We start from the raw sequence: 20,147 nt of genomic DNA on the forward strand, positions 1-20,147 counted from the left end.
CCAGCCATCGCCACCACCATCATATTCATGGCCCCCTCCTGTGCCTGTGATTCCTGGTCTATCTCTCTCCACCTCTGGGTCTCTGTACCTTTCCTCCCCTGTTCCTCTCCTCTGTGACTCAATCCTCCTCAATCTCTCTCTCTCTCTCTCTCTCTCTCTCTCTCTCTCTGTGTCTTTCTGTCCCTCCGTCTCCCCAACCCTGCATTTTGGGTCCAGAAGACTCAGGCCACTTTGCCAAGACACCCCACAACCCCTTCTCCTGCCCTTCACCCCGGTGCCGGAGCAGGGAGGAGAACGGGCCGGGATCCAGGCCCCGCCCTGCCCCCGCCCTTCCCCCACCCTCCCCCGCAGGTGAGGTGGCCCAGCTGCAACAGCCAGGCGTGGGTGAGAAAGTTGGGCAGGGCCACCTGAGGCTGATGGGTGCCTTTGAGAAATGGGGCACTGGGTGGGGAACCCAAAAGGTGACCTCTCCCTCCCTGGTCCCTGGTCCCGGGCCATCTGGGCTGCCTCTCCTGACCTCTTCCTCCATCCGGGTGCAAACATCTCTCACTGTGACTCCAAGTCTCTGTCCCCACTAGGCTGTAAGAGCCACACACTCATTCAGCACGTGCATGCTGAGCACCTACTGTGCGCCAGACCCATCTGTCCAAGAACCAATGGACACAGATGCTGGCCTGGTGGAGGTCACATGCCTTGAAGGGAAACCATAGCTGTCTCCCTCCCTCTGTCACAAGGGGGAGGGGGTGTTAGAGCTCTGAGGCTGGCTTAGTGCACAGGGGGAAATATAAAAAATAAAATTCTGCCCTGGCCGGTTTGGCTCAGTGGATAGAGCGTCGGCCTGCAGGCTGAGGGGTCCCAGGTTCGGTTTCAGTCAGGGGCATGTACCTTGGTTGTGGGTACATCCCCAGTGGGGGGTGTGCAGGAGGCAGCTGATCCATGTTTCTCTCTCATCGATGTTTCTGGCTCTCTATCCCTCTCCCTTTCTTTCTGTAAAAAAATCAATAAAATATATTTAAAAATATAAAATTCTGAGGTTTATTTTGACTATTACATGCGTTAAAGTGACACATCCACAACCTAGTCCTTTCTTAGTTTTTTAAGTTGGGCTTGCAAACCTTTTCATTCTAGATATGTCTTTAAAAATATATATATTTTTATGGATTTCAGAGAGGAAGGGAGAGGGAGGGAGATAGAAATATCAATGATGACAGAGAATCATTGATTGGCTGCCTCCTGTGCACCCCACACTGGGGATCGGACCACAACCCCTGCGCGTGCCCTGACCAGGAATGGAACCGTGACTTCCTGGTTCATAGGTCGACGCTCAACCACTGAGCCACACCAGCTGGGCTCATTCTATATATGTCTTAACACGTTTTAAAAAAGCGTCACCTGAGGATATGTTTTTCATCGATTTTTATTTTATTTTTTTTATCTTTCACTTAAATTTTTATTTATTTATTTATTTTATTGGTTAAGGTATTACATATGTGTCCATATCCCCCCATCGCCCCTCCACCCCACTCCTGTACGTGCCCTCACCCCCCTGCTGTCTCTGTCCATTGGTTATGCTTATATGCATGCATACAAGTCTTGGTTGATCTCAATTTTTATTTTTTTAAAAAGATATTTTATTAATTTTTTACAGAGAGGAAGGGAGAGGGATAGAGAGATAGAAACATCAATGATGTGAATCATTGATCGGCTGCCTCCTGTATGCCCCACACTGGGGATCGAGCCCAAAACCCAGTCATGTGCCCTTGACCGGAATCAAACCTGGGACCTTTCAGTCCGCAGGCCGATGCTCTATCCACTGAGCCAAACTGGCTAGGGCTTCATCGATTTTTAGAGAGAGAGGAAGAGAGAGAGAGAAACACTGATCAGCTGCCTCCCATACTCTCCCTGAACCGGAGATGAAACCCGCATCCTTTTGTTGTACTGGACAATACTCTAAGCAACTGAGCCACTGGCCAGGGTTTAACACACTTTTGTGATTTCTTTATAATAACGTTCGGAACGAAGTATCTTCACACATCTCAAACTACATCTCTAAAACCAACACATTCGATCTCTTCAGGAAGTCCTTCAATGGTTAGACACACCTCCCAGCATTAAAGTACATTCACACATCCTATATAATAAAAGGCTGATATGCAAATCGACCAAACGGCAGAATGACCAGTTGCTATAATGGCCACTGACCACAAGGGGGCAGATGCCAATGCCAAATGCAGGAGCTGCCCCCTGGTGGTCAGTGTGCTCCCACAGGGGGAGTGCCACTCAGCCAGAAGCCCTGAGCCAGTGCGCTCCCATGGGGAGTGGGCCTAAGCTGTCAGTCGGACATCCCCTGAGGGCTCCTGGACTGCGAGAGGGACACCCCCCCCCAGTACACGAATTTCGTGCACTGGGCCTCTAGTCTCTGTATATTACATGTATATATGTGACCAACGTTGCCTTTCTCAAGTCTCCCAACACTGGATAGGAAGTTGGTGCAACTCCAACTTAAACATCGGACACCGATGACATACGTGAAGCTGAAGTCACGAGGCTGTCCCTAGGACGAGTGAGATTCTCTTAGACACACAAGCACCTTAAGTACCAAATGTGCAAAGATTCTGCTTAAAAAAAAAAAAAAAGAATTCGTTAGCCCTGGCCAGTGTTGCTCAGTGGTTAGAGCGTCGTCCCGTGCACCCAGTCAGGAAACATACCCAGGTTGCAGGTTTGATTTCCAGTCCGGGCAACGGATCGCTGTTCCTCCCCCACATTGATGCTTTTCTCTCTCTCCCTCTCAAAAAAGAATCAATAAAAATATATGCATGTAAAAGACTGGGCCTTCAAACAGTTTTTCTGCTCAATTTGAAAGCATATAGGAATTGAAAGAAGACTTTCACATAGCAGAGCAGGGAGGAGCTCAAACTCGGCACCAACCTCCTGATGCTCAAATTCTGACGTGGCATCTGCTTGTTGTTGTTGTTAATCTTCACCCGAGGATATTTTTTCCATTGTTTTTTTTTTTTTTTTTTTTTTTAGAGAGAGTGTAAGGGAGGGAGGGAGGAGAGAGAGACACACAGAGAAACCTCAGTGTGAGAGAGACACATTGATTGGTTGCCTCCGGCACGCACCCCCACCTGGGCTGGGGATGAACCGACAACCCAGGTAGGTGCCCTTGACTGGGAATCGAACTCGAGACCCTTTGGTGCCCCGGGGGTTAATGGTCTAACCACTGAGCACACCAGCCAGGGCAATGTGGCCACCTATCTATACTAATAAAAGGGTAATATGCTAATTAGACCGGGTCAACCGGACATCTTCTGGATGTCCGACTTCCTTCCGGACAGTTAGGGGGCGACCAGGCCAGCAGGGGGGCAGTTAGGGGGTGGCCAGGCCAGTAGGGGACCAGTTAGGGAGTGATCAGGCCGGCAGGGGGGCTGTTAGGGGGCAATCAGGCTGGCAAGCAGAGGCAGTTAGGGGCGATCAGGCAGGCAGGCGAGTGTTTAGGAGTGATCAGGCAGGCAGGCAGGCCAGCTGTTAGGAGCCAGCAGTCCTGGATTGCGAGAGGGATGTCCGACTGCCGGTTTAGGCCCCATCCCACAGGGGTCCCGGATTGGAGAGGGTGCAGGCTGGGCTGAGAGACCCCGTCCCCCATGCACGAATTTCGTGCACCAGGCCTCTAGTTATCTATAAGGCTCTGGGCTATCCCTGGAGCCTCTCTAAGCCTCACCGCCCTCTCTGTAATTAGGGAACAATAATGCTTGCGGTGAGGATTAAATGAGTTAATAGATACAGTCCTTTAGAACAGCGTACGGCATGTGCCAGGTGTTTATTGCTATTGTTGGCCGTTAAGAAAGAGGGTGAGCTGAAGTTGGTTTTGGCCTGGACATGGATTGGGTTCCTCCTGGTGACCCCTTTATAACTCGCAGAAGGGGTTGGTCAAAGCGGGCCCAGTCCCTTCCCAGGACTCAATATTTCCCTGTCCTCATAAAAGTCAACCACTGCTTCCTATCGCATCCCCTTGACAACATTTCACATTTCCGCCCTAGCCGGTTTGGCTCAGTGGATAGAGTGTCAGCCTGCAGACTGAAGGGTCCCAGGTTTGATTCCGGTCAGGGGCATGTACCTTGGTTGCGGCACATCCCCAGTGGGGGGTGTGTGGGGGCAGCTGATCGATGTTTCTCTCTCATCCAATGTTTCTAACTCTCTATCCCTCTCCCTTTCTGTAAAAGAATCAATAATATATATATTTCACATTTCCTTGGCTCTTAAGACATTGTAATGCTTTTTCTCCAACTCTAAAGATCTTTGGAGCTGAGGGACTCTGTTCTTCTTAAATATCCCCTCTGTCTTGGGACCACATCTCTCTTCTAGTGAAAATGACACGGGGTCGCCCCAGCCGGGTGGCTCAGAGGGATAGAGAGGGTAGTTGAAGAGCCCTCCTGTACGCCAGGAAGGCTGCAGGTTCAATTCCTGGTCAGGGCAGATACCCGGTTGGGGCGTGTACGAGAGGCAACCAATCAATGTTTCTGTCTCACATTGATGTTTCCCTCTCTCTCTCTCTCTCTCTCTCTCTCTCTCTCTCTCTCTCAATAAATAAAAATATATCCTCGGGTGAGAATTAAAAAAAAAAAAAGAGAGAGACAGAATTGACTTTGAATGTTTAATAACTTCCAATTTCATTCCACTCTGGGCAAAATAGGGCTGTCTTCAATATGTGTGAAACAAATGGATTATCATTTCTGATACTCCCTCTGGTCCTGAGTATTTCTTCGCTCCTCACCCCAGCCCATGCAGGGAGTATTTCAACATAAAATTGTATTTGTCTTAAAAAAAAAATATATATATATGTGTATATATATGTATATATATATATATATGTGTGTATATATATATATATATATATATATATATATATATATTTCTATTGATTCCAGAGAGGAAGGGAGAGGGAGATAGACACATCAATGATGCGAGAGTCATTGATTGGCCGCCTCTAGCGCCTCTCTCCGGGGAGCTACCACCTGTCGCACTCACATCCTGGGAGGACACGTGACTTAGTTGTTGGTTTGTCTTCCTCAGGGGTGGGGCCGTGGGGGTTGTAAGAGAAGAATGCCTCTCCGAGGACAGGCCTGGGCCTGGGGTTTGGGGACAGAGGGGTGTAAAACGGGTTGGGGTCATGCGTGGTGCGTGTTGGTGGGAGAACCCCAGAGAGCATGGGGAAGCCTGGGCCCTCACTCAGCTCTGTTTGTCTGCTCCCCTCATTTTTTTGAGGGCCTCCTCTTCCCTGCCCATCCCCCCCACCTCGAATGCACCCCCGTGAGATTTTTCTAATACCCAGATCTGACCCCGTCCTTCCTTCTCTCAAGGCCCTCTGGATCAAGGCCCCCTTCTTCCGCCTGGCATTCAAGGCCTGGCACGATCTCCCATGGACCCTGGAGGATGAACCGCCTAACCCGGTTAGGCTGCTGAAAGAACCAAGCATATCTGGGCTCCAGGGCAGCAGAAGTGGGAGAAAAGCAAAAAGCGTCACCAGCAATGAAATCTACTCTTTATTCAGCAGGCAGGCGAGCCAGGCACTGGGGCCCGTTTCCCATGCTCGAGACCTTGAACCCTCCCAACTGCGGCCCCTGAGTTATGAGGAGCATACTGTTATCCTGTTTTACAGATGTGAGTCTGCACGGGCAGCAAGAGGCAGAGCTGGGATCCCAACCCGGGTTTCTCCAGGCGTGAGACTACTCCTCTTCGGGGAGACAACGCGCCCCTGGGATAATCAGGAGGGAGGGCTGCTCGGAAGCGACGTCCCTGTTTTCTCTTAGTGGTGGGGCCAAGACCTCAGCCTGTGTCCCCACTCACCCCCAGGGATGGGGTTGGGGTAAAATCAAGCAGCATGAAGCATTAAGGGTTGATTCTGGACGGGAGTGGGGGGAGGAGGCATGGTCTTGATCAGAGATATTTTAGAGGCGGTGAGTGGGGGCCGAGGTCAAGGGTTGGATGCCACATGTCAGAATGAGTTGGCCCAAATGGTTCTCCGGACCCACTGGTGATATCTGCAGACGTTGGTGTAGACCCCCGGCTTCTCCTTGGATCCGCAGGGGACGTTACCCCATGACACCAGGCCTCGGAGACGGTCTCCACACACCAGCGGACCCCCAGAATCGCCCTTCGGGGAAAAAGGGAGAGAGTCAGTAATACAGCGAGAGAAAGACAGAGAGACAGGAGGAGACTCGGACATGTAGAAAGGGAGAGACACCCAGAGATGGAGAGAAATACTCGGGGACACACACACACACACACACACACACACACACACACACACACACACAGAACAGAGCCTGACAGGTGGAGGGAGGGAGGAAGGGAGAGAGAGATGGCCTTTCTTTTCACTGTGTAACCCAGTTCACTGTGTATTATTCATCTTGGTCTCTTTCTCCTTCTTGGCTGGCTCAAGTCCTTCGAAGATAAGTTTTGGAATAAGTTGGGGAGACCCAGTGGACCACAGTGGAGGAAACCCAAGTTAAAGGTATTGGGAGGGGGATGGAGTCCCTTCTCTCCCCAGCTTGGCCGGTCTGAGCAGGACCTGTGGGCTCTGTTTGAGGAAGGACGGACCCCTCATGCCATCTGCCTCTTTACGGTGTCTCTCGGGTTCTTGCTCTCTCCATCTCCGTCCCTGGTGGCATTTCCCGTCTCTGCTGGATGTGTCTCTGAGTGTGAATTGAGTCTCTCACCCTTTTCTTTTTCTTTTTTTTAAAAAAATATTTTTGTCCTAACCGGTTTGGCTCAGTGGATAGAGCGTCGGCCTGTGGACTGAAGGGTCCCAGGTTCGATTCCGGTCAAGGGCATGTACCTTGGTTTCGGGCACATCCCCAGTAGAGGGGTGTGCAAGAGGCAGCTGGTCAATGTTTCTCTCTCATTGATGTTTCTAACTCTCTATCCCTCTCTCTTCCACTCTGTAAAAAAGGCAATAAAATTAAAAAAAATTTTTTTTTATTGATTTCAGAGAGGAAGGGAGCGGAAGAGAGAGATAGAAACATCAATGATGAGAGAGAATCATTGATCGGCTGCCTCCTGCACGCCTCCAACTGGGGACGAGCCCACAACCCGGGCATGTGCCCTTGACCAGAATCAAACCCAGGACCCTTCAGTCCGTAGATTGACGCTCTATCCACTGAGCCAAACTAGCCAGGGCTCTCTCACCCTTTTCATGCCTCAAAGTCTCTGTAAAGCCCAGTTAAGGTCTCTGTGTGTGTTTCTCTTTTCCTGTCTCTGTCTGTGTTTTCGTGTCTCTGTCCTTTGCTGTATAACTGGGGGGTCCCGTCACCGGCCTCACCTGGCAGGAATCCTTGCCGTACTTCTCGTCCCCAGCACACACCATGTTTTGGGTGATCTGGCCAGGGTAGGCACGCTCACAGTCCTCACGAGGTACCAGGTGGACGTCTGCACACTGGATGGTGTTAGGGAACACACCTGATGAGAGAGAGACGGGGGGAGGCTCACTTCAGAACCCGTCCTTCCCACATCTTCCCCCTCGACCACCATCCGAGCCCTACCATCCCTCCCTCCTCTGCGGGCCCCCATCCCCCACTGGTTCCCTTCTCCCCATTTGTCTCTTGTTCTTTAAACCCATTTCCATTGGCCTTGACTCTTGATAGGTCCCTCGTTATGCCATATTTCTCTCCCATTGGCTTGTCTTCCTCATTAGTCCCTCCCTTCTCCATGAGTCCTCATTTCCTGTTGGGTTTTCCTTTCTCCTAGGTCCTGCCTCCGCTTCTCTCTCCTCCACTGGTCCCACCTTCTCCACTAGTTCCAGCTGACCTCCAGACGCTTCCTCTATTAGTGACCGCCCCTGTCACACCCCTTTGTCATTCTTGCTCGTTGGTTCATCCTGGTTGGTCATCACTGAACCATTAGTCCTTTCCTAACTGGACCCTTCTTTGCCCATTGGCTCTCCCTTCCTATTGGCCCTTCATCCAATGGTCCACCTCCCTCATTGGTCCTTTCCTAAATGGCTCTCCCTTCCTATTGGCTCTTCATCCAATGGTCCACCTCCCTCATTGGTCCTTTCCTAAATGGCTCCACCTTTCCATTGGCCCTTCATCCAATAGGGGACCTTCTTTTTTGGCCCTTCACTTACAGGCCCACCGTCAATGATTCCCGCTGATTTATTGGACTTCTTTCGTCTTCTAGTGACTCCGTTTGACTATTCACTCTTCCCCCATGGTCCTGCCCCCATTAGCTGTCTCTACCTATCCACTCTGTCAATTCACACCCTTCAGCTGGCTCCCCTGCTTTATTCATCTCTCTTCTTCCATTAGTCCCTCCTCCACTTACCCCTTCTTGATCATCAGTGCAGCCTGATTGGTCCCTTTCGATAACTAGCCTCCTTTCTGATTGGTATCTCCCCATTGGCCCTCCCCCTCCTCACTGACCCATCATCCTATGGCCCATCCAGCCATACCATTCACCCATTGGTCTACTTTCTCCATTGGCTATTCACTCATTAGCCCAACTTCCATATTTGTCTTCCCTCCCCTTTGACCTTTCACCCAGCGATACACTGCCCCATGGGTCCTCACCATGGGACCACCTTCACCTTTGACCCTTCACCCTTTGGTCCACCTTACCCATGACCCATTGGCCTGTTTCCCCATCGTCCTTGTCTTACTGACCACTCGCTGTCTTGCCCCAGCCCAGGATTTGGCAGCTGGTGCGGTTGGCTGAGCAGTCCCTCTCCAGGGCCAGGGGCCGGATGCGGTCCGAGAGATTGGCTGGGCGCCTCAGGCGTAACAGCATGATGTCCTGGTCATGAGTGGCAGCGTCGAAGCCAGGGTGGACCACGGTCTGGACAACAGAGCTCTGCTCCTGGAAACTCTCTCTCTCGTAAATGTTGTGCTTCCCCAGGTAGACCTGGAGATTCCTGGGAAAGAGGGGGAGGGCGGGGTCTCACCTGGAGCCCTCGGGCTGCGGCTGAGACTCCAGATGGGGTGGTGGCGGGAAGCGGGGCAGCCTGGTACACCATGAACTATCTGGCCTTGTTTCCTTCCGTCTTCCCAGATCGGTAAATGACGACTCTATCCTTCCAGCATAAACTTGGAGACTATTCTTCACTCTTTATTTCATGCCTCCCATCTAAGTGGCCCAGAAATCCTTTCGTCCCTTCAAGGTTTGTCCAGAATCTGACCGCTACTCGCCTCCCCGACTGCTACCATCTTGTTCTGAGCAACCATCATCCTTTACGCGGACTACAGCAGTAGCTGCCTCGCTCGACTCCTTGCTTCTGCCGTTGGCCCTCTGTAGTCTATCTTCCAGAGAACAGCCATAAATATTTTATTTTATTTTTAAAAAAATATATATCTTATTGATTTTTTTACAGAGAGGAAGGAAGACGGATAGAGAGTTAGAAACATCGATGAGAGAGAAACATCGATCAGCTGCCTCCTGCACACCTCCCACTGGGGATGTGCCCGCAACCAAGGTACATGCCCTTGACCGGAATCGAACCTGGGGACCCTTCAGTCCGCAGGCTGACGCTCTAACCACTGCGCCAAATGGGTTAGGGCAGCCATAGATATTTTAACAACATACGTTGGTCCTGTCCTTGGCCTGCTGAGAATTCTCCCATGACTCCCAACTCACGCTGAGGAAAGACCAAAGGACTCATCATGGCCTACACGGTCCTGCCTGTCACCTCACAGGTGTCTCCTCCCATCCCCCCCCCCCCCCCCCCCCCGCCTTTCTTCTCTGGCCACACTGGTTTCCCTGCCTTTCCTTGAACACAACAGTAGTCATCCTCCTACCCCAGGGCCTTTGCACTGGCTGCTTCCTCAGCCAGCAACTATTTTCCCCCCCAGATGTGTGCATGGTTCCCTCCCTCACCTACTTCAAATGTGACCTCCTCATCTGAGGCCTTCCCTGCAACCCAATTAAGATGTAAATATCCACCCCAACAGGTAATCCTTATCTCCCTCTCCTGTTTTCTGCTCCACCAGAAAACCTATCATTATTCTTTTCTGTATAATATAGGTGTTGTTAAATATCTACCTGTTTTATTGTCTCTCCTCCTCCCACCACGTCAGTGCCCGACAGAACTGTCTGCAATGACGAAAACGTATCTGTGCTACGTGACCCAGTGGCCACTAGCCACAGGCAACTACGGAGCACCCGAAACGTGGCTCGTGGATTTGGGGTTTCGTCCCGTTTTTATTCATGTCAATTCAATGCGCCACAGGCGGCCGGTGGCGTGACTCTAGACCAGTGGCCGGCAAACTCATTCGTCAACAGAGCCCAATATCAACAGTGCAACGACCGAAATTTGAGAGCCAAATTTTTTTAAACGTAAACTTCTTCTGACGCCACTTCTCCAACATAGACTCGCCCGGGCCGTGGTATTTTGTGGAAGAGCCACACTCAAGGGGCCAAAGAGCCGCATGTGGCTCGCGAGCCGCAGTTTGCCGACCACGGCTCTGGACTATCAAGACGGGATGTTTGTTTTGTTCGGATACAGTATCCTCAGAGCCTAGGCCAATACCGGGAACGTGACGGGTATTGAAGACATATTTGCGAAGTGGATCAAAGAGCCACTCCCTTCCTCACAAGCCTCCCACAGTTCCCCATTGCCCTCAGAATACAGCCCAAGTGTCCCATCCCGCTATTCTCCGACCCCCCCCCCCCGTCCCCCCCGTGGACTGGTAACGCTCCAGAATGTTCTCACTCCAGGGCCTGTGCCCTTGTGTTTCCTCTGCTCTGAATGCTCTTCCCTCAACTTCCCTGGGCCACACCGTCTCCTTGCCCGTGCCTCCGCTCCACTCTCATCTCATCCACCCACAGTCGGCGCCTCTGCTCCCTTCCCTGGAGAAGCCATTCCTGTCCTTCTTCACGGGACTTAGGGTAATTTGTAGTTGTATGATCTCTTCGAGGGTTTGTTCGCTCACTGTCCTTCTGTCCTCCCCTCCTGAATCCCCACGGCCCATTCCAATCTGGCCCTGAGTGGGTGCTCTCAATCAGGGGGGCTCTGAAGGAATGAATGAGGATGGCAGGGGGGCGGGGGTGTGAGGCCAGCCCTCCCTGAGCATGGAGGAGCCCGCCCTGGGGTCCTGGCGTCCATGGCGAGACCCCCTCCTCCCATAGGAGGTGAGGTATCAGTTGCCTGCCTCACACTTGCGTCGTCCCTGGCTATTTCCCTGAGCCTCAGTTTCCTCATCTGCAAGATGGGGCCAACAGGCCCTTTCTGTGGAAACGGAATGTCCCTGCTTCACTGGGCACCTGGCCCGTCGTCAGCGCCCAACAGCCGTTTGTTCATCTAACGTGTGGTTTTTCGTGCCCCGGGGATCTGTCCCAGGCCCTCGCCGCTCCTCTATCCGGGCCCGCTTTTTGGGTGATCTCATCTGGTGCCGTGCCTTTAAGTACTACCTGCTGGCGGAAGACGCCTTCGTCTTTACCTCCCGCTCTGACCTCTCCCCGGAGCGCCAGCGGCCAACCTGGCATCCTTCCTGGCCATCTCCCAGGTCTCTCAGACGCGTCTTGGCGAAAGCAAAAATGTCTGACGCTCCCCCGCCCCCGATCCAAGCTGCTTCTCTGTTCCCTCTTCCCCGACGCAGCCAAAGACACAACCTAACACCCCGTGGTCCAGGTCAAATCCTTGGAGGCCAGCCCTGCTTGCTCTCTCTTCCCCTCCCATCCCACATCACCAAGTCCTGCTTTCTAACGTCTGTGCATCCTCCCTTCCTCGCCCCCTCCCCCAGCCAGCATCCCGGCCCCAGCCAGCATCTTCCGGCGCTGGATGGTGGCCCGGGCCTCCTCACGCACCCGTTCACCTCCTCTTGCTCAGTGCACATCCCACAAGGTAGCCAGATTGCTTTGGACAATGAAAGCAGATCTTGCTGCTTCCCAGATTCAAACCCACCCGTGCGGGCTCTCCCCTGCGCTTAGAACGAACCCGTCTCTCCCTACAGGCCCCCCCCCCCCCCCCCTGCTCGGCTGCCTCCCCGGGAGAAGGCCAGTTCACCAGAGGGGCACTTCTGCTTGTTTGCTTCTCGGCTCGATCCCCGGGGCCCCACACAGCGCCTGGCCCACATTTAGTGCTCAATTAACTATTGGCCAAATGAGACTGGTTATCAGATGGCCTGGTGCTGGGACAGGGGGAGATGCGTGCCATCCCGAGCCTGAAGCCTGCAAGACCTTGGCGGGCTCTAATTGCCACCACTCCCCCGTCCGCGGTGTGGCAACTCACGGTTTCTTGCAGTGCGCAGCCGTGAGGACCCACGACGGGTGGATGAGCACCCCCCCGCAGAGCAGCTGGCCGGAGTTGTAGAGGGCAGCCTGGTAGGGGTGAGACATCCGCTCGCAGGGCCCGCCGGACAGCACCTTATCCTTCCTCTCGGCCTGGACTGCGGGAGGGAGAGAGGGTCAGCGTCGGAGGGGAGGTCTGGAGGGAGCAGGTGCGCCCGCCAGGGCGAACCCAGTCCTGTCCTAATCCTCCAGATGGTCCCCATCCGTCCCCACACCCAGATGCGGCCAGCACCATCCCCAAAGCCAACCCCGTCCTCCGTCTCTCCCCCACCTTCGCCGCCCCCTCCCGCCCCCGTCCCTGGCTGCATCCCCCATCTCTCACCTCGTCTCCCGCATCTTCCTCGTTCCAAACCCACCCCCCTCCGCACCTGTGTGGCTCCCGTCTCCAGTTCCAATCTCTGCCCCGCCAGCAACCCCCACCCTGTCCCCAGACCTCCCCATCCCCCACCCCCCTTTTCCCACCTGCTGCGGTCAGGACCAGAGCTGCAATCAGCATCTTCATGGCCGGTCCTGGGAGGGGAAGCCAAGTGCTCCATCAGGCCCCGCTCAGGCCCCACGCAGGCCCCTCCCTCTTCTCCCTCCTCCTGCCCCCGCCTCCCCGGCCTGCCACAGTCTCCCGACCCCTGACTTCTGATCTTTATCTAGCCTCCGGATTTCTGGTCTCCTGCACCCCTGCCCCCAACTGAGGATCCCTTGAAGGCGGGTGCCAGGGAGACCCCAGCATTGCACCTGCTGGTCCCAGGGGCCCGCTCAGTGCAGCGGGAGTCTCAGGCAGTCTTTCTATGCCCCTCCTCTCCCTCTCCGTGGCGTCTGCCTGCCTAGTCACAGGGAGGGTGGGCCCCAGGGGGCCCCAGACATCCTTCCGTCCCATGCACCTTCCTCTGCACCTCGGCTCTGGGCCCCCACACTTTAGATGCTGGGGTGCGGTGCGGTCTTACCTGCTGGGGGCCACTGCCTACGGGCCCAGGGACAGTGCATGTCACAGGCAGGCAGAGTCGGAGACACAGGGCGCTGAGGGGAGGAAAGGAATTGGCAAAGCAGTGAGGATCCCTAGAAACAGGAGAGAGAGACAGACAGACAGAAAGAGAAAGAGGAAGAGGCAGGCGGAGAGCAGAAGACGTAGGGGCCGTGGGGCCAGGGCGTCAAGGGCCGCCTGACGGATACCCCAGGCTCCCGGCCTCCCTGCAAGAGGCTGGTCTTTCCCCCACAAGCTCGGGTGCTTCCTTTTAACCCACATCTCCCAGGTCCCCGAGGCTGCAGGCTGCCCCTCCCTCTTCCTCCTCACCGGCCCTCCCACACACATTCTTCCACCCCCCACAGCGCTGCTCCTGATGACCCCTGACCCCAGCTTCCAGGAAGGAGCACATTGTCCCTAAGTGCACTGGGAGCCCAGACTCCTGGGTCTGAGGGAGGAGGGGCTGGGGGCCTGGACTCCTGGGTCTGAGGGAGGAGGGGCTGGGGGCCCGGATTCCTGGGTCTGAGGGAGGAGGGGCTGGGGGCCTGGACCCCTGGGTCTGAGGGAGGAGGGGCTGGGGGCCTGGACCCCTGGGTCTGAGGGAGGAGGGGCTGGGGGCCTGGACCCCTGGGTCTGAAGAAGGAGGGGCTGGGGGCCTGGACTCCTGGGTCTGAGGGAGGAGGGTCTGGGGGCCTGGACTCCTGGGTCTGAGAAAGGAGGGGCTGGGGGCCTGGACCCCTGGGTCTGAGGGAGGAGGGGCTTAGGGCCAAGACTCCTGGGTCTGAGGGAGGAGGGGCTGGGGGCCTGGACCCCTGGGTCTGAGGGAGGAGGGACTGGGGGCCTGGACCCCTGGGTCTGAGGGAGGAGGGGCTGGGGGCCTGGACCCCTGGGTCTGAGGGAGGAGGGGCTGGGGGCCTGGACCCCTGGGTCTGAGGGAGGAAGGGTTGGGGGCCTGGACCCCTGGGTCCGAGGGAGGAGGGGCTGGGGGCCTGGACCCCTGGGTCTGAGGGAGGAGGGCTGGGTGCTGGCTCCTGGGTCTGAGGGAGGAGGGGCTGGGGGCCTGGACTCCTGGGTCTGAGGGAGGAGGGGCTGGGGGCCTGGACCCCTGGGTCTGAGGGAGGAGGGGCTGGGGGCCTGGACCCCTGGGTCTGAGGGAGGAGGGCTGGGTGCTGGCTCCTGGGTCTGAGGGAGGAGGTGCTGGGGGCCTGGACTCCTGGGTCTGAGGGAGGAGGGGCTGGGGGCCTGGACCCCTGGGTCTGAGGGAGGAGGGGGTGGGGGCCTGGACCCCTGGGTCTGAGGGAAGAGGGGTTGGGGGCCTGGACCCCTGGGTCTGAGGGGCTGGGGGCCTGGACTCCTGGGTCTGAGGGAGGAGGGGCTGGGGGCCTGGACTCCTGGGTCTGAGGGAGGAGGGGCTGGGGGCCTGGACCCCTGGGTCTGAGGGAGGAGGGGCTGGGGGCCTGCACTCCTCGGTCTGAAAGAGGAAGGGTTGGGGGCCTGGACTCCTGGGTCTGAGGGAGGAGGACTGGGTGCTGACTCCTGGGTGTGGGGGCGGGAAAGATGGCACCTTGCCCTCCTCATTCCCTGGACTTCTAGGTCCTTGAGCAAGAAAGTGTCCAAGGACCCAAATGTGAGCCTCCTGGGTAAGCCAACAGCTGCCAGGCTAGCAGGGGCCCCACCACCCGTGTCCGTCTCTGTCGGGACCCACAGGTCCTTGGGCGCCTGCTGGGTCAGTGGGGTTGGGGTGACTCACCGACCTGCCGTCACGTCCCTCTGTGTGTGCGGACGACCTCCTTGTCCCCACGAGAGAGTGAGCCAGCAGTGAGGAAGCGTGTGTCACCGGGCTGGGACTCGACCCTGCCCCGGGCTGGGGTGCAGGCTGGGGCGCAGGCCGGGGCGCTGTGGGGAAAGGCCCGGAACAATCCGGCTTTGTCCGCCCCCAGCGCCCCGTGCCACGCTCCTGGCAGCTCCTTTCCCAACCTCGCTTCCAGGAAGGCGGGCGGGCGGCGCTCAATAGCTCCCTTGTCCCCGCCGCTGTCCCCCACCTCTGCCCCGTCTCAGGGCCCCTCTTCCACGGCTGCCCACCTCTGGGGTGTGGTCCCTTTCCCTCCCTGGCCCTGGCGGGCCAACCATCTCTCTCTCTCTCTCTCTCTCTCTCTCTCTCTCTCTCTCTCTCTCTCTCTCTCTCTCTCTCTTTCTCTGCTTTCACCTCAGTCTCTGTCTCTTTATTCCTCTGCTTCTTTCTCCATCCTTTTCTCTGTGTCTGTCTGGCCCCTAAATCTCTGAGCCTCTAAATCTCTCTGCTCACCTGCCCCCAGGCTCCCCCTGCACTGGGGAGAGGGGTGCCCCTGCCAGCGGGGCGTCAGGTTCCCGGCCCCCAGGGGAGACGTGGATGGAGGGGGAGGTGGGGAAGCTGGCGGGGACGCAGGAGGGTTTGGGGACCGGATGAAAGGGAGAGACAATGCAAGCAGCAGGAGGGTCCGAGCTGAGGGGCCCGCGTGTCCGGGAAGGGCGTGGGCCGGAGCAGCGAGGGTGTGCGGGGCTGCGAGGAGGGAAATGCGCGTGGGTGTGGTGATCCCCGGGACGGGGTGGGGTGGGGGCGGTTGGGGGTGTGGTGAGAAGGAAAATGGGGGTGGGGGGGGCTTTCAGGAAGGTCCTTGGGCAATGAGGTCAGCTGATGGCAATAATGAACGTCTGTCTCCGCACCAGCTGGGGCCTGGCGCTGCCTTTTTTTTTATTGCATGAAATAGAATTGTCCAGAGTCCTGGCCGGGCTGCTCAGTGGTTAGGACGTGTCTCTCCCCCGAAGGTTGTGGTTGGAGCCCGGGGCCAGGGCACATCCAAGAATCAACCAATGAATGCATCCACAAGGGGAACAGCCAATGGATTGTCTCTGTCACTCTCCCTTCCTCTCTCTCTCTAAAATCAATTAAAAAAAAAAAAAAGTTGTTGGGCCCCAGCCCCGGTGGCTCCGTGGTTAGAGCGCCCACCTGCACACCAAAGGGTCGCGGGTTCGACTCCCGGTCAAGGGCATGTACTTACGTAAATTGCAGGTTCGATCCCTGCCCAGGTCGGGGTGTGTTCAGAAGGCAACCAATCCGATGTGGCTCCCATCGATGTTTCTCTCTCTCCCCCTCTCTCCTTCCCTTCCGCTCCCTCTAAAAATCAGTGGGAATTGGCTGATAGAGCGTGGATAGAGCGTCGGCCTGCGGACTGAAGGGTCCCAGGTTCGATTCCGGTCAAGGGCATGTACCTTGGTTGTGGGCACATCCTCAGTTGGGGGTGTGCAGGAGGCAGCTGATCGATGTTTCTAACTCTCGATCCCTCTCCCTGTAAAAAAATCAATAAAATATATTTTAAAAAATCAATGGGAAAAATACGCTCTGGTGAGGATTAACAAACAAACAAAAAAAGTTTGGGGGTGCTCTCTGTGGAGCACACCCCTGCCTTCCTCCCCTCTCCCCCCCCCCCCCGGGGGGCAGGTTTTCCTTGCCTTTCTCTTTCTCCGAAGCTCCAAGGGTTTGAGCTTTTGCCTCTGTGCCTGGTTTCCTGAGCCCATTTCTTTTGCAGCTTCTTCTGCCTCTGTGACTTTCCGGAAAAACAAATCTAATGGTCACCCCCTTTGCTTGGCCTCCACGACTCCCTGGATGAAACCATTGGGCATTCAGCGTACTCTTTGGGGTGCTGCCCCTCCAGCCCCCGGATCCCCCCGGCCCTTCACACTCAGGTCCCCCCTGAACTCAGGACCCACCATTCTTCCAGGCGGCAGGCTAGACCTCTCAGTGGGTGACCCCCAAGCCCCGTCCCCCTGCCTCCCCTCCCTGAGCGGCTTCCTCCGCTCTGTCCCCATTTCCCGGCTTCAGCTCAGCCCTGCGTCTCTCCCACGTGGACCATCACCTCCGGCCCTTCCCTCGCCCCTGCATCCTTCCTTTGACCCCAGAGGGTTCTTCTTGCACCCTGACTCTCTCCTGCTCACAACCCTGCTCTGGGCCCCCCCATCATCCTGGGACAAAGTCCTAACCCCTCAGCCTGGTGTTGGGAAACCTGCAGCATCCAGAACGGTGCTGGCCAGTGGGAATAAATGGCAGGCACACACGCCAGTTAAAAAAAAAAAAAAAAAGTGAAAAGAAGCAAGAGTTACTACCCATCTGTACTTCTCAATCCCTTCACCTTTTAAAAAATATGTATTTTTATTGATTTCAGAGAGGAAGGAAGAGGGAGGGAGAGAGAGAGACATCTATGATGAGAATCACTGATCAGCTGCCTCCTGCACACCCTCCCTACTGGGGATCGAGCCTGCAACCCGGGCATCATAGTGTGCCCTTGACCGGAATTGAACCCAGATCCTTCAGTCCGCAGGCTGATGCCCTATCCACTGAGCCAAACCGGCTAGGGCCCTTCACCTTTTTCACCTAGTCCTCCTCACGGGGATGTAAAAGTACAGCATAACAAAATAGAGTCAATAATATTGTAATAACTATGGATGATGCCAGCTGGGTACTGGAAATATCAGGGGGGATCACTTCATTAAGCATATGATTGTCTAACCACTATGTTGCACACCTGAAATGAATGCAAGATAGCATTGAATGTAAACTGCAATTGAAAAATTAAAGTTAAGAAAATAAAAAATAAATGAAAATCTCAAAAAAAAGTTTATTTTAACATTTCATTAACTCATTACATGCAAAATCAAAATTGGAAAAATTTAACCCATTTAAAAAATATCTATAATAATAAAAGCATAATATGCTAATTAGACCTGACGGCCGAACAGCGGAACGACCGTCCAGATGACCTTCCGGATGACCTTCTGGATAAAGCCGGGCCGAGCCCCTTGCATGAATTTTGTGCATTGGGCCTCTAGAGTGTGTGTGTGTGTGTGTATGTGTGTATGTGTGTGTGTGTGTATGTTGATTTCAGAGAGGAAGGGAGAGGGAGAGAGATAGAAACATCAATGATGAGCCATTGACCAGCTGCCTCCTGCACGCCTCCTACTGGGGATCCAGCCCACAACTTGGGTATGTTCCCTTGACCCGATTCAAACCTGGGACCTTTCAGTTTGCAGGCTGACTGACGCTCTGTCCACTGGTTAGATTTTCCAAACCGGCTAAGGAAAAATAGGAAAAAATTTAAAGAGATCGTTTGCTTTCTTATTTTTTGCACAATTAGCTTTTGGGACCCGATGTGCCTTTTTCTCATCAACAGCACGTCTCAGGTGGATCTCGCCACCTTTCGAGCGGCCGAGAGCCACGGCCATGGCCAGCGGCTGCCACGGTCCCCGGCCCGGCTCTGCCCACTTCTCTGGCTGCACTCCAGCCATGGAGATGATTCAAGGCTTCCCTGAACCGTGCCATGCCCTCTGACCTCTAGGCCTTCACCCATTCTATGCTCTCTTCCCAGAACGCTCTTCTCACAACTCGTCCTGCAAGTCTGCTCAGGCACCACCTCCTCCAGGAAGCCCTCCCGGAACACCACCCAGTTCCCACTCGCTGCGGTTGGGTTAGTCACTCTCATCTAGATTCCCACAGCAGGTGCCTCCCTCAGGTCACCCTGCACCTTGACCGTGTGTGTTCGCTTCCGTCTCCCCCGTTGGACTGCAAGGTCCTTAAGGGCAGGCCCGGGGCTGACTCAGCCTGTGTCCCAAGCACCGCCAGGTCCTGGCCCAGAGGAAGCCTTCGGAAATGTTGACACACTGACTAAATGACTTCATTATGCCCACTCCTGGTTTACAGATAAGAAAACCGAGGCTCAGCCCTGGCCAGTGGCTCAGTTGGTTGGGTGTCGCCCCATGCACTGGAAGGTGGTGGGTTCAATCGGAGGTCTGTCCCTTGTAGGGGACGTGCAGGAGGCAACTGATCGATGTTTCTCTCTCTCCGTCTCCCTTCCTTTCTCTCTAAAAAATCAACAAAAACAATATAAAAAAAGAACGAAAACGGAGGCTCCGAGAGACAAAGTTAATTGCTCAACGTCAAACACCCAGGAAATGATGGAGCCTGAACCGAAACTCGGCTTCCAGCGTGGTGATGGCCATGACGCGTCTCTCGGCACCCCCACTCGGTCTGTCTTGCTACAGTGTGGGCTGGCGGATTGAGGAGGAATAGCCGAGAGCCGTGTAGGGAAGGAGGGAGGTGGTAGGCCGAGGGGAGTGGAGGAAACTCTAAGAGAGAGAATTAAGTCCCCAACTCCAGGCACTTGCCTCTGGTCCTTTGGGCTTTGTCATCGTCACGTGCCACACACACACATGCTTAATTATGGGATGTTTTTCTCCTATTGATATGCTCTGTTGTATACAAGTTTTATAAGAAAAAGTCATGGCCCTCACCGGTTTGGCTCAGTGGATAGAGCGTCAGCCTGAAGGGTTCCGGGTTCGATTCTGGTCAAGGGCACATACCTCAGTTGCAGGCTTGATCCCCGGGAGGCAACGTGTGTTTCTCTCACGTCGCTGTTTCTCTCTCTCTGTCCTTCCCCCTCCTTTCTACTCTCTCTAAAAATCAACGGAAAAATATCCTTGGGTGAGGACTAACAGACAAAAATAAAAAGTTACGAGAAATAAATATTGAACTCTAGATAGAGAGGCAGATGCCAGCCCTGGCTGGTCGGCCCAGTTGGCTGAGCGTCATCCCACACACTGAAAGGTGGTGGGTTTGATTCTGGTCAAGGCACATGCTCGGGTGGCAGCTCGATCCCCAGTGGGGGGTGTGCAGGAGGCAGCAGATAGATGTACCTCTCTCTCTCCCTCTCCCTTCCCCTCTTTCTAAAATCAGTAAAAATCGTTTTGTTTTTTTTTAAAAGGATATACATGCTGAAGTATATAGGAGGCAGTGTACCAATGTCTATAATTTATTTTGAAATATATTAAAAAATCAGTTATTTTATTTTATTGTTTAAAGTATTACAAATAGTAGTACTTATAT

At 54.7% G+C, this 20,147-nt stretch overlaps 1 protein-coding gene across 4 annotated transcripts; it reads right to left on the reverse strand.

The window, feature by feature from the left end:
- Positions 1-5,525: 5,525 nt before the first annotated feature.
- On the reverse strand, positions 5,526-15,093 carry LOC103297600 (kallikrein-6). Of its 4 annotated transcripts, none has more exons than XM_054710157.1 (7): positions 14,989-15,093; positions 13,218-13,290; positions 12,742-12,789; positions 12,221-12,377; positions 8,661-8,908; positions 7,322-7,458; positions 5,526-6,154 (listed from the first exon to the last, which is right to left on the reverse strand). In XM_054710157.1, the coding sequence occupies exons 2-7, from the start codon at positions 13,255-13,257 to the stop codon at positions 5,996-5,998; spliced, it is 789 nt and encodes a 262-aa protein (XP_054566132.1). In that variant the 5' UTR covers positions 13,258-13,290; positions 14,989-15,093; the 3' UTR covers positions 5,526-5,995. The 4 variants fall into 4 exon arrangements, with proteins under 4 accessions (XP_054566132.1, XP_054566131.1, XP_054566133.1 ...); XM_054710156.1 differs by having other exon boundaries at positions 14,985-15,093; XM_054710158.1 differs by lacking the exon at positions 12,742-12,789 and having other exon boundaries at positions 14,985-15,093.
- Positions 15,094-20,147: the final 5,054 nt, after the last annotated feature.

This window comes from Eptesicus fuscus, chromosome 21, assembly GCF_027574615.1.
Source record: "Eptesicus fuscus isolate TK198812 chromosome 21, DD_ASM_mEF_20220401, whole genome shotgun sequence".
Taxonomy (NCBI): domain Eukaryota; kingdom Metazoa; phylum Chordata; class Mammalia; order Chiroptera; family Vespertilionidae; genus Eptesicus; species Eptesicus fuscus.

Coding starts and splice junctions, on each gene's coding strand:
- LOC103297600 (XM_054710157.1), bottom strand. CDS start 13,257: ATGCACTGTCCCTGGGCCCGTAGGCAGTGGCCCCCAGCAG. Junction 7,459..8,660: donor CTGGGGCAAGACAGCGAGTG/GTCAGTAAGACA, acceptor CTCTCTCATCAG/GTGTGTTCCCTAACACCATC. Junction 6,155..7,321: donor ACGGCAAGGATTCCTGCCAG/GTGAGGCCGGTG, acceptor TTTTCCCCGAAG/GGCGATTCTGGGGGTCCGCT.